Below are 17,213 nucleotides of genomic sequence, written 5' to 3' on the forward strand. Positions count from 1 at the left end.
GACAGGCTTACATAATTTAATTATATTTATCTGCATTTTATTGTATTTTGTTTATCTGTATACGCAGCATTATTTTTATTTACATGCATATTTAATTGTATTTGCATATTTAATTTAAATAATGTTATCTGCATATTTTATTTTATTTATCTGTTTATGCATATTTTCTTTTATGCAATCTTTGTACATAATTTAAACATAATTAGAATATACAGAATTTTATCTGCACATTTCATTTCATTTTATTTGCATATTTTATTTAATTTATTTTATATGTAGTTTTTATACACAAATATAACATAAATAATTTTACTTATCTTCTTATGTTATTTTATTTTAGATTTTTATTTTATTTGCACATTTTATTTGATTGTAATTATCTGTAAAGGCTTACATAGTTTTATTATATTTACCCGCATATTTCATTTTATTGTGTTTTATTTATCTTCATCTGCATACATCATTTTATTTCATTTCATTTATCTGTGTACACATTTTATTTTATTGATCAGCTTATTTTATTTTATTAATCTGCATATGCATACATTATTTTTCATTTATCTGAATAATTTATTTTTGATTTATTTGCATTTTATGTTTTATTAATTTGCATATGCATACAAAATTTAGTTTGATTTATATACATATTTTATTTCATTTATTTGCATACGCAAACATTATTTTTTATTTATCTGCATTTTTTTTTTTGCTTTGCGAATTATTAAATTATTGTTTAAGTAATAGTTTTAATTACTCATCTCTAATAACTGATTTATTTTATCTTTGCCATGATGACAGTAAATAATATTTGACTAGATATTTTTTGAAACACTTCTATACAGCTTAAAGGGACATTTAAAAGCTTAACCAGATTAATTAGGTTAACTAGGCAGGTTAGGGTAATTAGGCAAGTTATTGTATAACGATGGTTTGTTCTGTAGACTATAGACTGTAGACTAAAAAAAAAAAGCTTAAAGGGGCTAATAATTTTTTTTTCCCTATAATGGTTCATAAAAATGTAAAAACTGCTTTTATTCTAGCCGAAATAAAACAAATACGATTTTTTCCAGGAGAAAAAAATATTATTAGACATACTGTGAAAATTTCTTTGATCTGTTCAACATAAATTGTGAAGTTTAAAAAAAAAAGAAAAAAAATTCAAGGGGGGGCTAATAATTCTGACTTCAACTGTAATTGTATTTAAATTTATTTGCATGTTTTATTTTATTTGCTAATTTAATTTAATAAAATTGTATCTGCATATTTTTTATACATAATTATAACATACATAATTTTACTCATCTGCATATTTTGTTTTATTTGAATATTTTGTTTATTTCATTTGCATATTTTATTTACTGTTATTTACATTAATTTTTATTATTTTTATTATTAATCCGCATGTTTTATTTATTCATTCATTTTCTTTTCGGCTTAGTCCCTTTATTAATCCGGGGTCGCCACAGCGGAATGAACCGCCAACTTATCCAGCACGTTTTTACGCAGCAGATGCCCTTCCAGCTGCAACCCATCACTATGAATGCATGTTTTATTTGATTGTATTATTCTGCATATGCCTACATAATTTTATTATATTTACCTGCATATTTCATTTTATTGTTTTTTATTTATCTTCATGCACGTACATCATTTTATTTATTTTCATTTCATTTATCTGTATAAACACATTTTATTTTATTTATCAGCTTATTTTATTTATCTGCATATGCATGCATTGTTTTCATTTTTCTGCATATTTTAATTTTTTATTTATTTCATATTTTATTTTATATGGTTTATCAGTTTACATATGCATACATAATTGTATTTGATTTATATGCATAATTTATTTTATTTGCATATTTATTTTAAAACAATTTTATTTATATATTTTATTTTATTTCAATTATCCGAATACACATTTATTACTTTATGTATTTTTATACATCATTTTATACACAATTATAACATACATATAACATACATACATCTATTTTTTATTTGGCATATTTTATTTAAAGTTATTTACATTAATTTCATTTTATCTGCATGTTTTATTTGATTGTATTATTCTGCATAGGCTTACATAATTTTATTATACAGTATTTACCTGTATATTTTATTTTATTGTGTTTTATTTATCTTCATACGCATGCATCATTTTATTTTATTTCATTTCATTTCATTTATCTATATAAACATATTTTATTTGATCTTTCAGCATATTTTATTGATCTGCATACACATACATTATTTTTTTATTTATCTGCATATTTTATGTTTTTATTTATTTGCATATGCATTCATACTTTTTATTTAAATGCATATTTTATTTTATTTGCATATTTTATTTAATTTTTATCTGCACATATTTATTTCATTTATTTAATCTGTTTACACATATTTTATTTTATTTGTAATTTTTATACATAATTGTAAACATAATTATAACATCAATAACTCTACTTATCTGCATATTTTATTCTAAACATAGATATTTTATATCTAAACATGTTATTTTATGTGGCAAATATTTATTACATTTTTTTTTTTTTTGCTTGGTCAATTTTTACAATATCCCTCTCTTAAACTTATGTACTCTTTAGCTATTTAGCTATATAATCTTCTCTCAGAGCTGTTTGAGACATGAGTACAAATTTGAACCCTAGATTCAGAATAACATACAGAAATACAATAATATATTGTGCTTACAGATACATCTGGTGCTATATAGTATTGCTAGATTAGTGTCAGTGTTCTTATACTCATTTTAAGGAATTTACTTGCTCACCTTAAGTAATGGTAGAGGAGCTGTACTACATCTCAAAATGTATTTACTATTAATGACATACATTTAACAAGATACATGGTATATTCTACTGAGTAAACAACATTTCTGTTTTGCTTAATTTTTTGTAAATAACCGCATTGTTTGTTTGTCTTCACAGTATTTATGAACACCGCTATTCCCATTGCTGCAGTACTCGTTGTAAGTATAAGGAATTCTACATACGATCTGTTGATTTATTGAAATAGCAGAGTAAAACATCAAATGTTATTCTTACAGACATTCGTGGCTCATGTGCATCTGTCTGACGATGCTGATTTGTCTCCTGCTGTGGCCTTTGCCTCCCTGTCGCTCTTCCATATCCTGGTCACTCCTCTGTTTCTGCTGTCCAGTGTTGTGCGATCCACTGTCAAAGCCCTGGTCAGGTCAGATACACACCAATGGAAAAGGATACACTTCATTTCATTTGGTTTCATCACAGACAGTTATCCAATGTTGGGGAATTTTACTTAAAAAGTATACATATATATATATATATATATATATATATATATATATATATATATATATATATATATATATATATATATATATATATATATATATATATATATATATATATATATATATAAATATATATATATATATATATGTGGGACAATGTGAGAGACAAAAAGTACAACTTAGATATTTCATCATAAATATTATCATTTCTGTAGTGGAACTTATATAATATTTACCACAACTGGCCAACCATAAAATATAAAAATAAATAATGATGCTGCTTAAGAAATGCAAAAAATAATAATAATAGAGTTGACATTTTACAGTATTAGTTTTAGAGTGTTAATTAAAGCATATATTTTTATAAAATATAAAAATAACATCTTTCCACGGATAAAATGGAAATATGAGTGTAAAGTACTCTCAAAATCTACTGACATGATTTAGTTGTTTTGCTTCTTTTCATTATTCATGCATGTCAGAACACTACTAAACTAGTTTTAGTGCTTAGTGGCTACATCTACACCTTTGAATATGTCACCTGCATTCTTAGCCAATCATTATCAGTTATGTGCCACCCCTACACACAACACACCAGTCATCGTCAGTTATTAGGTTTGTAGATCATATAAAGATTTTAAGTTCTTTATAACAATAAAAAATAAACTTGCTAATTAGCTAGTACTACACTGTAGTTGTGAACAGTTTTTAAGGCATTTGTACCTTACTATACAACAAAGCCCAGACAATATATCACTTTAAACTATTAGAAAATGTTTATAAAAGTCACTTTTTCCAACTTTTTAAGGTTAAAAGTTGTTGGAAGAAAGATCAATGTCTCAGAAATGCAATTCAAAAGCATACATAAAAACATGAATCACAAAATACAGAAAACTGCTAATTTATGGATATTATTTTACAGTGTATAAGGCAGATGACAGCAGGCATGTAACAGTTTTTTCTCAGCAGTTAATGAATAATTCAGAGGCCTTAAAATTGCATTTCAAATATGATCCATTAGACTTTTATAAAATAAACCATATTTATATGCACCACTTAATTTCTGTTTGGCTTTTTGCTGTAGACATATGACAGTGATACAACCAACAGCAAGAGTTTAGGATTTATAGATTTTAATTAACCGCTCAGGAAGAGAAAGAATCGCTCCTGCCTGTTTCAATCTTTTTCACTCTTCATCACAGATACATTCTCCTGTGAAGAAGCAAATGTGTGTCTGTGTGCCTTGGGTTAAAACTCATCAACCCAATGACGTGGAACACATTTAGAGAGTGAAGGCTGTATTTATAGTGTACAAACAGGTCGTTGATCAGAGCTGTCTGGAAAACAGGCCATATGTGACTCTATATATATGACTTGGCACCAGAAGGAAATTGACTAGCTGCTAGAGATCAGAATTTTTCCTGATAGCATCAGTTGCTTCCATTGACTTTACAACATCATTTCTTGGCAACAGTGTGCTTTAGACTAGAACATAAAATATACGTATAGCCTTCAAATCTTGTTTTATTTTCTCGATGTTGGACTGTGATTCTATTTTAGAGTGGGGATGAAGGGTATGTAATAGGTTACATGCAAAGATGGATTTTCTATCCATTTCTTTTTTAGTTAAAGGTCCCATGAGGTGCTTTGAAAGTGCATTTTGTATTTGAAGATTGACGTAACATCAATTGAAACATGAAGACAGGGCGAGAAATATGCTAGCCAAAAACAGCCATTAGCTCCAAGTGTATCCGTCTGCAGACTGCAAAACGGGGGCGTATCATGAAGGGGCTTAACTTAAATTAAAATTAGAGTAACTTGCAGTTATCAAATTCCTTTTGAACCATGCGAGATGTCACAACGACATGTTGTTGGTTAGTTGGCGGAAATACTTACCAGAGTACATTTTCACCAAATATTTTTAATAATGAGTCTTCTCCAAGTTTATCCACAACCCATTCAGTTAATATATTATTATATTTATTTAACTAGCAACTCCACCATGCAGCTCACACACTTCATCCGTTTTGTCATGACAGCCTGCTCGGCGTCACCCCCTGTGGTTGCAAATAACAGTACAATGGCGACCACATCAAGTTTGACAGCCTCTGCAATTTCTGGCTGTACATCAAAAACTATGATGGTTGGGTTTAGGTTTGGGGAACATGTAGATAATAACAATTATGGTATGGTTTAGAGTTGTGGTAGGTATAGACATTCATAACTATGATGGTTGGGTTTTGGTTTTGGGAGGGTGTAGACGGTAATAATGATGATGGTTGGGTTCACGTTTGGAGAAGGTGTAGACATTAATAATGATGATGGTTGGGTTTAAGTTTGTGGAAAGTGTAGACGTCAATAATGATGATGGCTGGGTTTAGGGTTGTGGTAGGTGTAGACATTTATAACTATGATGATTGGGTTTAGGTTTGGGGAACGTGTAGATGTCAATAATAATGAAGGTTGGATTGAGGGTTGTGGTAAGTATAGACATTAATAACTGTGATGGTGGGGTTTAGTTGTAAAGAAAGTGTAGGATATGAAGTCTGAAATCGTCTTGTCTTCTGTCTTGTCGTCTTGTCTTTAAGTGTTTTTTATTTTATTATTATAATTTTTTTTTTACCTGTGAGTAACCCTTCCTTTTCTGGAGAACCGTGGGAGGATTATCATGAAAGAGGGTTTTTTTTTTCTTCCACGAAAATGTATTTTTTCCCTTATTTCTTTAATTGAATTCAGTTTTTTTATGAGCCCTGTCAGAAAAAAATGGGCTTATATTTTGGTATTTGATCAAACTGAGGAAGAAGAAATGTGTCCTTTTTTGTGATGGAATATCACTCGATATACTGTATTGATTTTTCTTGTTTGATTTGTTTTTTCGGCCAGTGTTCAGAAGCTCAGCGAGTTTTTCTCCTGTGATGAGATTGGAGGTGAACAGGAGCCCAGAGCAACTGTCGTCCCTAATTCAACCAATCACAACAAGTATCAGGCACTGGTAAGTCAAGTCAGTTCATCATAAACACTTACTCTCACCAAGAGTAAAAGAAACGACAGTTAAAATGTCACACTGTTACCAAATAAAATGTTTTGTTTCATTCATTCATTCATTCATTCATTCATTCATTCATTCATTCATTCATTCATTCATTCATTCATTCATTTATAAAATTGTTTGTTTTATTCTTGATATAAAAAATATCAATTAAATTATTTATATTATTTTTGTTGTATAAATAAACAATCAATTTATACACTTTATTGATTTTATTATTATTATTATTATTATTATTATTATTATTATTATTATTATTATTATTATTATTATTATTAATATTATTATTATTACTATTATTATTTTATCATAATTATAAATATTATTATTATCATTATTATTATTATTACTGTTATTATTATTATTATTAATAATAATAATATTATTATTATTATTATTATTATTATTATTATTATTATTATTATTATTATTATTATTATTATTATTATTACTATTATTACTATTACTATTATTACAGCCTGACAATAAAATATTCCATTTTGTATATGTTATTTATTCAAACTTCAGATACATACTTTAGGCTTTTAAAACTACTTCATACAGTACTTCAATGTCATGTTTTTTCTTTAAAGATATGAATACATTTATCACAGGTTAACTTTTAAAAATCTGTTTTGTTAAATGTTTTATAAATGAAATATGTAGATATGTACTATTTAGGCAAAAATGTGAAAAGTGAGACAACATAAAATACATAGATATTCATTATTTTAATAAAAAATCTGTTGTTGATATGAATAGCTCTTAAAAGGACAGTTCACACAAAAATACTAATTCTGTCATCAATTACTTCACTTGTTCAATACCTGTGAGTTTCTTCTGTTAAACATGTAAGGGATAATCAACTGCTTTCCATGTGTTAAATGATTTTATACAATAGTTGACTGACTGGTTCTTGAATCTGATTGGCTGATAACCACGCTATATTCTGCTATATCAGAACTCGTACAGCCTCTTCACTCTTGTGTATTACTCCTCTCACATGAGTGGCAGGTCTTCAGTTTGACAGATATTGCAGCTGTTGGACAACAATGCACTTTTGAGTCTTTTTTTAGCCTAGAATGTATTTTTTTTGTAGCAGAGCAAAGACGGTTGACGTTGTCCATCCACAAGATGGTGACGGAGACCTCATAATAAGCCCTTAGAGGGGAAAAACTCTAACTACAGCTCAGCAAATCTTTATAAACCTGGCAAGTGACATTCTATGTCTATCTCTCCCTCTCTCTTTTTAAAAGCAGTGCTCTATTTATACAATATAATTGTAGTGTATTGAGTGTGAGATGGGACTCAAATATCAGAAATGTATGTATTTTGTGTTCTCCACTCTTTGTATACTTTTTGGTCGGCCATCTGTTTGTTTCTAATGAGTCTCCTGTTTTGTTACTGCAGACTAGTTTAGTAAAAAGAAGGAAAGAAGAAATGTCTGCATGTGTTTAGAGTTTTTCCTTATTGCAAACACAACAGTAGTCTGGTAGTGATTGCGCTGCTTTGGCTTTTTCAGGGTTAATTATTGTGATCTCTTGATTGCACCAGAGAAATACTGGGAAATCTCTGTAGACTGATGGCATTTCATGCTGTTCAGCCTTATAATCTTAAAATGTCAGCAAAATCACCTATTTTGTCATCACTGTGGATATTATGTTAGAGAATTATGCAAATATGAGCTCCAAACTGCCGATTTGACTTTAAATAACTACATTCTTGCTTAACTCTTAAAAGTTGATTTTGTAGCATAATTGATGAGTATTTTACATAGTTTTGTGGATTTCTTATCCGCCATTAACTGTTCTCATTGGTTTCATGTGCAGCACATGTGAGTTGCTATATGGTAACTACAAACATTTGGTAGAAGCGCGTTTATTTCAAACTATGATCAAAACTGACTAGAACTACCTGTTAATTTCAAAGAAAATAATGCACACCATCCAGCCAATCAGAATCAAGAATTTAACAGACCATAGTATAAAATAGAAGATATTTTGAAGAATGCTAGTATCTGGCACCTTTTGACTTCCATAGTGTTTTCTTTGAGTACTATAGAAGTCGATGGGTACAAGCAACCAGCATTCTTCAAAAGATCTTCTTTTGTGAAACTCAAAGGTTTAAAACCATGCCCGGGAGAGGGAGAGATTTTTTTCCCAAACTATTGTTTTAATAGTTATTCTTCCACAATAACCGGCCATAACCAGTGCCATATTGCATTTGGATGGCCTATATTGTCATGTAGGACTGTGGTTATACATGATTTATGTTTGTAGTATCATAGTATTGTTAGGCATGGAGAGTTTATCACACTATAAGAGGCTGTTCAAGCTGAGCTGAATTAGATATGTTGTTTTTCTCACCTCTAATAAAGCCTCTGAAGGTTGTGAACCGTAAGCGCCCTGTTAGAGAGGACTGGAACAGCTTTGCCCTCCAGAGCGAGCAAGAGGACGAGGTGCTGGCGGTGGGGGATGAAGATATCTGCATCAAGGTGAGACAGGTTATTTCTATACCCAGACAGGAAATGAGAAATTGAGCTATGTGAAGAATTTATTGAGAATGATAATAACAGTCATTCTGTGTTTTGTCTATTACAGATAACAAATGGATATTTCAGCTGGACTGAAGGAACCTCAACGTTGTCCAATGTGAATATTAAGATTCCTTTTGGTGAGTCAAAATAAATAGAGATGCTAGTAAATCTGGTTTTGGGATTTTCCTTTCTCATTTCTACCAAAAACACACACCTACATTCATCTATAAATTAAGATTCTCATGACAATCTAAATTAGGGCTGCACAATATATCATTTCAGCATCAATATTACAATGTGCACATCTGCAATAGTAACATCATAGGATCTGCAATGTCAAATTGGGATTATAATTAATCATAAAGCACAGTCCATAACACTAATCTAATAGTGTGAAAGATTTTTATTTAGATGTGTTTTTAAGACCTCTGACTGTGCAATTTCAAGCTAACTTAAACCATTTGGATATAATTTATTACAAAGTTTGAGTGATATTTTGCATTCGAATGTTGAATTTTTGTGCCTAAATGCTGTTAGACTTCAGAAAAAACATTTATTTCATTTTTATCTTTGTTCTTTTGTTTTCATCTGTACTTTATTTTATTTAAGTTTTTATATTTTTGTGTAATTTTGTATTTTATGCAGGTTAACTTGTACGGAACCCCGGAAGGGACGTAGTGGAGGAGAAAAAAATTGGCTGGGTGAAAAAAAAAAATGGGTGAAAGAAAAAAATGGGTGGGAGGATAATATATATTTATATTATTTAATATAATATTATATTAATATATATATTTTAAGTTTTTGCGTTCTCTCGCAAAGTTTTCCGTTCCCTCGCAAAGTTTTGCGTTATCTCGCAAAGATGTTTTGCGTTCTCTCGCAAAACTGTTTCTTCACAAACACTTCCTGTTCACTTTACTCATGTAAACCCTCCCGTTTTTGCTGAAATTCCCATATTTTACCATTCTACCCCACTTTCTTTACATTACTGTACGCTAATCGTCGCCTTTCACTTTGCAACCTCTGTACCAGTGAATGCATGTATAAGCGCTGACTGACAGACGCGCTTCGTACAATAAACTGATCCCAGATCAGCGTATGTACGCACCATTTAAAGGGACACTTCTGTTATCAAACAAGTGAGCAGCAATGAATCTCATGTTTTTTTTAGTTTGATAACAGGTGTGTCTGTAAGAATGCACAGATCTATAATGAAAGCATCCCATTACTTTAGAAACTGTTTGTGCTCATTTAAGAGAAAATAAGCTGTTTAAAATAAAACATGCAGGACGGAGATGTTTTATATTATTAGTGTATTTGTCTGTTTAAACATACACCCGCTCTACTGTAAATGGCGTGTACAGACGCTGATCTGGGATCAGTTTATTGTATGGAGCGCGTCTGTCAGTCAGCGCTTATACATGCATTCACTGGTTCAGAGGTAGCATATGAAAGTCGACGATCGACGCACAGTAATGTAAAGAAAGTGGGGTAGAATGGTAAAATATGGGAGAATTTCGGCAAAAACGGCAGGGTTTACGTGAGTGCAGTGAACAGGAAGTGTTTTGTTTTTTTCTTTCACCCATTTTTTTTTTTTCACCCAGCCAATTTTTTTTCTCCTCCACTACGTCCCTTCCGGGGTTCCGTACACTTGTCTACAAATTCATTCAACGTTAAATCATGAATTAATAATTTATTTAAAAATAAACAAAACGTATGTAAACATTTTCTCCCTACTCAAGTTTTTGAGTTTTTTTTTTAATCATTTAAAAATAAAATCCTTTCCTATTGTTTTATTTATTTTTAAAAGTTGACAGGGGTGCTAAATTTTCAGTATTACTATGGCTTCTGTCAGGCGTTCTCAACTTTTGTAGTTCGAGGCCCACCTCCTTTCTCTGAAATTGTTTTGAAGGCTCATGTCTGACTTTTTTTTTTTTTAAATGATTGTCTTGGGAAAATGCTTATTTTAAACCTTTATTCATTGGTAAAACATTTCTTTTGCTTATACTATTATTATCTTTTTTTCAACAGCATTTTATAAAATAAAAAATAAATAAAATAAAAACATCATATATAGTTGAGTTCTGAATTATTAGCCCCCCTGAATTAATAGCCCTCCTGAATTATTAGCCCTCCTGTTTATTTTTTATCTAATTTCTGTTTAACGGAGAGATTTTTTCAACACTTTTCTAATCATAACTGTTTTATTAACTCATCTCTAATAACTGATTTATTTTATCTGTGCTGTGATGACAGTAAATAAAATGTGACTAGATATTTTTCAAGACACTTCTAAACAGCTTAAAGTAACCTTTAAAGGCTTGACTAGGTTAATTAGGTTAACTAGGCAGGTTAGGGTAATTAGGCAAGTTATTGTATAACCATGGTTTGTTCTGTAGACTGTAAAATAAATATAGCTTAAAGGGGCTGAAAATTTTGACCTTAAAATGGGATTTTAAAATATTAACAACTGCTTTTATTCTAGCCAAAATAAACAAATAAGACTTTCTCCAGAAAAAAAAATATTATCAGGCATACTGTGAAAATTTCCTTGCTCTGTTAAACATTATTTTATAAATATTTAAAAAAAGAAAAAAAAAATATCCAAAGGAGGGCTAATAATTCAGACTTCAACTGTATATATACAGTATATATACACACAAAAACAAATTTTTATATTATTTATAATATTTATATATTTTGTGACTTTACTCTTTATTAAATCTTTCTGCAGGTCAGTTAACTATGATAGTGGGCCAGGTGGGTTGTGGGAAATCCTCTCTGTTGCTTGCTGCACTAGGCGAGATGCAGAAGATCTCCGGCACAGTTATATGGAACAGGTAAGAATGCAGAAATTCTTTAAATGATTACTTCTTGCATTTAACTTGTGGAGCATTTTACAGCACTGCGACTAAAGGTCATGCTACAACTATAAAAAAAATAACAACACTGAGAAACAGCACAGTTAATCAATTTTAGACGGATCAATTTTTCCCAGCTGAAAAAAATACAAGACAATCTAAAATTATCCAAGTTGAACATTTAAACTGGCAAATGACAAAACCGCATTGCATGCTTAATATACAAAGCTATAATTAAGTTTGTGTGAACATTATTCAATTTATTTTTAATGCTTATCATCATATACATGAACATAAACATTCAATTTTACATTTTCAATTTTAATAAGAAAAGGGTTCAATTATGTAACATTAAAACTAAAACTAAAAATTATGTTCTAATGACAGATAAAAATATTAAATCTATGCCATTATGTACGGTAGAAGAATACAATGTCTTCAAATGTTTTCTAGTCTAGCTACTGCAAAAGTTCACTTAAGTGTCAACAAAATCTCTTTTCTTCTGCATCTAAATAACTACTTAAGTGCAGTTTGAGAACACTTTTAGTTAGGAAATTACTTTCATTCATTTTCCTTTGGCTTAGGTCCCTACAGTGGAATGAACTGCAAACTATTCCAGCATATGTTTTACACAGTGGATGCCCTTCCAGTAGCAACACACTCATAAACTCTCACATTGACACACTCATACACCACGGCTAATTTAGTTTATTCAATTCATCTATAGTGCAAGTCTATAATCGAAGCACCCAGAGAAAAACCACACCAACATAGGGAGAACATGCACCCTCCACACAGAAATGCAAACTGACCCAGCTGGGACCGAAACCCATAACCTTCTTGCTCTGAGGCACAGTGCTAACCACTGAGCCACTGTGCCACCAAAATGACTTTAACATAAATTAATTTTATTTGTTTGTTACCTCTGTTAAAGCGATTGAATGACATCATGTGTCAATTCCTCTTCTTATGTCTTATTTGGTTTCTTCTGAGGAAAATGTACAGCCAATCAGAATTCACCTCACTTTACTCACATCAGTCACATGACACAATTACAGCATAAATACTTTCACATGCATTGCACTGTAAAAAAATGCAGGGTTCCACACAATTCATTATTGTCCCAACGATTAAGTTAACTTCACATGTATATTCATGTGGATTGAACATAAAAAAAATTAAGTTGTCTTAATGAAATCTCAAGAATTGTGTTGTTTCAGCTCATTTTAAATAAGTAGTTTAAACAAGTAAAAACACAAGCATTTTTTTGAACGTATACAATTTACCAGTGTGGTCACAGTGAAACAATCTCAGATCACCTCATAAATGTCTTAATTCAAAGGTCATTGATAGAAATTTCATATGTTACTTCATCCCATAATGCCTAAAATGTCAGAGGATTAAGGCTAACAAGGTGCTGTCAACAATACAAAGTTGTCTGTGTTGTTAATTTTAGAGCACTAGAAACCAACTGGTCTCTCCATCTCACACACCTGACTTTCTAGGGTCTAACAGAGGATGTGATGTTCATTCTACTATCATATTAAGGGCCCTTCATAAACTAGTCACCTGTTCTTTATCCTGTAGACTATTGGTGATTACAATGTTGATTTGAGGCTTGTGTTTTGATGTTAGCACACTCTTTTAAAAAATGCATCCTGGGTCAAGCACACTACAGAAGGGTGTTTGTTCGAGCACCAGTCCCCCATGGCAACGACCAGCCAAATCAAAGGGGGTACTTAAGATAACAATGGGATTATGCAGACAATGTGCATCCTCTTAAAATATTTTAGATTACAATCTAAAATTATAAACCTGTAAGAGTGCTGCATGAATAGGATAGAAAAGAAGCCTCATTGAAATGAGTGGGCTTTAAAGAATGAGTGGCTGTTTTTTTGCCAACAACAGGAAATTATTATGCATTTTGCTTGTTTTGTGTAAATGATAATTTTGGTTTTGTGACTGAAAAAGCATTAATCTGAAAATAGTGTAACAAATTGGGAATTTTTTTAAAAGCTGCTATTGTCATCTCTGTGTTAACACCCAAAAATTAATCTGTGAAAACTATGATGTCACATGAGGGCACAAATACAAACAATGGTGTAGTATGCGGTATTGTTGTTGTCACTTGTTGTTGTCGCTAATGCTTTATTAGCAAAGTGTGGATTTGTTTCATATTACAACCGATACACACACTGCAAATTCAACATATACACTCACTGGCCACTTTATTAGGTACACCTTACTAGTATCAAATCGGACCCCCTTTTGCCTTCAGAACTCCCTTAACCCTTTGTGGCATAGTTTCAACAAAGGACTGGAAATTTTCCTCAGACATTTTTGGTCCATATTGAGATGATGGCATCATGCAGTGTCTTCAGATTTGTCGGCTGCGCATCCTTGATGCAAATTTCCCATTCCACCTTATCCCAAAGGTGCTCTATTGGATTGAGATCTGGTGACTGTAGAGGCCATTTGAGTACTTTGAACTCATTGTCATGTTCAGGAAACCAGTCTGAGATGATTCACGCTTTATGACATGGCACCTTATCCTGCTGGATCAGAAGATAGGGTACACTGTGGTCATAAAGGGATGTACATGGTCAGCAGCAATACTCAGGTAGGCAGTGGCATGGACACAATGCTCAATTTATACTAATAGGCTCAAAGTATGCCTCAGTTTCCTGTTCTTAGCTTGCAGGAGACGCACACGGTGTGGCCTTCTGCTGCTGTAGCCCATCCGCCTCAAGGTTCAACATGTTGTGGGTTCAGAGATGCTCTTCTGCATACCCTAGTTGTATCAAGTGGTTTTTTTGAGTTACTGTTGCCTTCTATCAGCTCAAACCAGTTTAGCCATTCTCCTCTGACATCAGCAAGGCATTTTTCGTCCACAGAACTGGATATTTTCTCTTTTTCAGACCGTTCTCTGTAAACCCTAGAGAAGTTCGTGTTTGAAAATCCCAGTAGATCATCAGTTTATGAAACACTTAAACTTAAACTTTAATTAAATTATAAACATTGATCATCATATATAAATGAAAGTCCAAAATAGTTTGCTTGACATGTGAAAAGGAACCCCATTGGTTTGGATCTTCAAACATGCAGGCCTGACTCAAGAATGACTTGTTCTTGTGCACTAAAAGACACCAAAATCAAATCAAACTCTAATGCTTTAAAAAAAAAATCATCCTTTTAAGAGGATACTTTGAGCGTAGGATCAGGATTCTATCAAATTGGATTAAAACATCTCAGTGTATTGATAAAATATCTCAATTTCATTTTGAGGTTAAATAATGCTTTATTTCAAAGACATTTGAGATACCATATCCAAATATCCACATGGCTGAATACATGTGTCCAGTATGGCTATTGTAACTTGGCGAATCTAAATATATACTTGCTCTAAAAATGATCTACAAAGTCAGCGCATAATGTTTTCTGGTAATCTACTTTTTAAGTTAAATGCTGATCTTGAAAAGCAAATGTTTATTCTTCCAGTATAAAAATGAGCTGGGTTAAGTGGGGGTTTTCTAATTGGAAAGGAAATGGTTTTTACGTGTGAATGTTCATGAACATGACCTTTTTTTGGCTGATGATCAGAGAGTATCAGCCACTGTGGGAAGAAAAGGTCTTTTATCTGAATCGTTCATCAGACAAATGACTCTCACAGCTTTTGATCTCAAGTTGTCATTCCCTAAACATCAAAAATAGCTGCGATAATACTGTATGTAATAGATAAGCTAAGTAGTCTTTGATCCCTGACAGCTATGGCCAGTAAACATTGGCTTTATTTTCCTGTGACATCTATTGTTGAAAACTAAAAATATATGAAGAGTTCAGATGCAGAAAACTCTTAGTGCTATATGAAGTTTTCCTCTAAAATTAGCATTTTTTTAATCAGGTTTTTGTGTGTGGGCAAAGAGCTTAGAATCACCAAGAGGTGACACTCAGTAGAACGTTCCATTGCAACAGCAGCGCCGATTCCGCCATTTTGGAGTGAAAGTGATCGGCCATCTATTGGATCTTATTGCTGTCGCGATGGCAAGCAGCTGATTCGTTTAAAAAGCGCAATAAAGCTGAAATACAACCTGAAAGACGACAATACAACACTTACAATCAAAGACTGTTGATTATTAGCACTTTTAATAGTTAATTTTACAGTTTTGTTTAATACATTTTAACCATATTTGTTTTCTTGAAACTTTCACTTTTAGGTGAAATTAATAGCTTTAACAGTTTACGCACTGTCATAATACAAATTAATACTGGCACGTTAAATTTAATTAACATGACTTTAAAAAAATTGTTGATAACAGATTGACAGTACTTTTTTTTGCGGTATTATATTATAATAGTATATAGTATTTTTTTCAGTGTTGTCTGTTAAAGACAGACTAATAAAGCTTTATGTAAAAAGTCACTTTGTCCAAAATGTTTGAATTCTGACACATAAATTTATCATTTTTTCATTCAAATGATGTCATTTGACACCATGGAGCCCATACAAACTAGATAAAGTAGTTTTTGTTGTGGGGTATACTCCTTTTTGTATCACTCTAATTTGAGTAAAGTTAAAAAAATTAAATCGTAATCAAAGTTGTTTTGTTAACCTTACTTTCATGTTATAAGTGAAAGATACCAGATATAGTAAACATTTTGGAAATTGTTGGTTTCTATTGAGATATTGTTTAAAATGTTACTCATTTATACTGAGACTATACTTATATATATAATATTTTAACTCATATTTAACTCAATAATGTCATTCATTCTGTCTAGTGTTAGTTATTCGTGCTGCTTTTCTATTGGAATTTTCATTCCAAAATGGCCACCGCAAGACACAAGCGGCATTTAGTGGCTGTTTCCCAAACAACAACACAGTGTCGCCTCTTGGTGATTCTATGCTATTTGGTGTAGGTTTAGTAATTTTCCTTTTATAACAAATAATGTTATTTCCATTGGCTTTAAAGTAAAATAACTGAACATAAACCAAGGTTGAGAAAAATGCTCATTTCAGACACCACTTAGACATTTATGCATTTAAACTTTCAATAATATTATAAATTAATGTCAAAGATTGCAGGACTTTCAGGTAAATGCTTAAAATGACTACATTTAAGGTAATCTACAACACAATTTAGTGATAGCAGTATATGTAGCAGTAAATAGGCTAAATTCATTTAAATCTTTGTTCTCTTTTTAATCTGTAATCATTAACGATTAAGTCAATATTAGGTGTTATTGTTACCAGTGATAGGAGTAACGGCGCTATAAATAAACGGCGTTACTAACGGCAATACTTTTTTTTCTGTAACTAGTAATTAAATTATTTATTCTTTCCTCCTTTACCATGCCGTTATCGGTACTGACAATAAAACGCACGTTACTATAATTGCGAACATTGAAGTGGTTTTCATGCAAGCTGAACAAAAAGAGTCTCTGCACCTCAAATCTTGTGAGTTGTAGTCTGTGTAATAA

The 17,213-nt window shown here is 31.3% G+C and overlaps 1 protein-coding gene across 5 annotated transcripts in view; it reads left to right on the forward strand.

The window, feature by feature from the left end:
* Positions 1-17,213, forward strand: part of abcc8 (ATP-binding cassette, sub-family C (CFTR/MRP), member 8) — a 129,631-nt gene that overhangs the window by 53,408 nt on the left and 59,010 nt on the right. For all 5 annotated transcript variants that reach the window (XR_012399889.1, XM_073942065.1, XM_005170687.6 and 2 more), the window contains 6 exon segments: positions 2,949-2,989; positions 3,068-3,213; positions 6,176-6,284; positions 8,719-8,835; positions 8,942-9,014; positions 11,609-11,714. Coding sequence is in view for 4 of the 5 variants with exons in the window: in XM_073942065.1 (XP_073798166.1) it covers positions 2,949-2,989; positions 3,068-3,213; positions 6,176-6,284; positions 8,719-8,835; positions 8,942-9,014; positions 11,609-11,714 (592 nt within the window). In the remaining variant the exon portion in view is untranslated.

Source organism: Danio rerio, chromosome 25 (genome assembly GCF_049306965.1).
Source record: "Danio rerio strain Tuebingen ecotype United States chromosome 25, GRCz12tu, whole genome shotgun sequence".
Taxonomy (NCBI): Eukaryota; Metazoa; Chordata; class Actinopteri; order Cypriniformes; family Danionidae; genus Danio; species Danio rerio.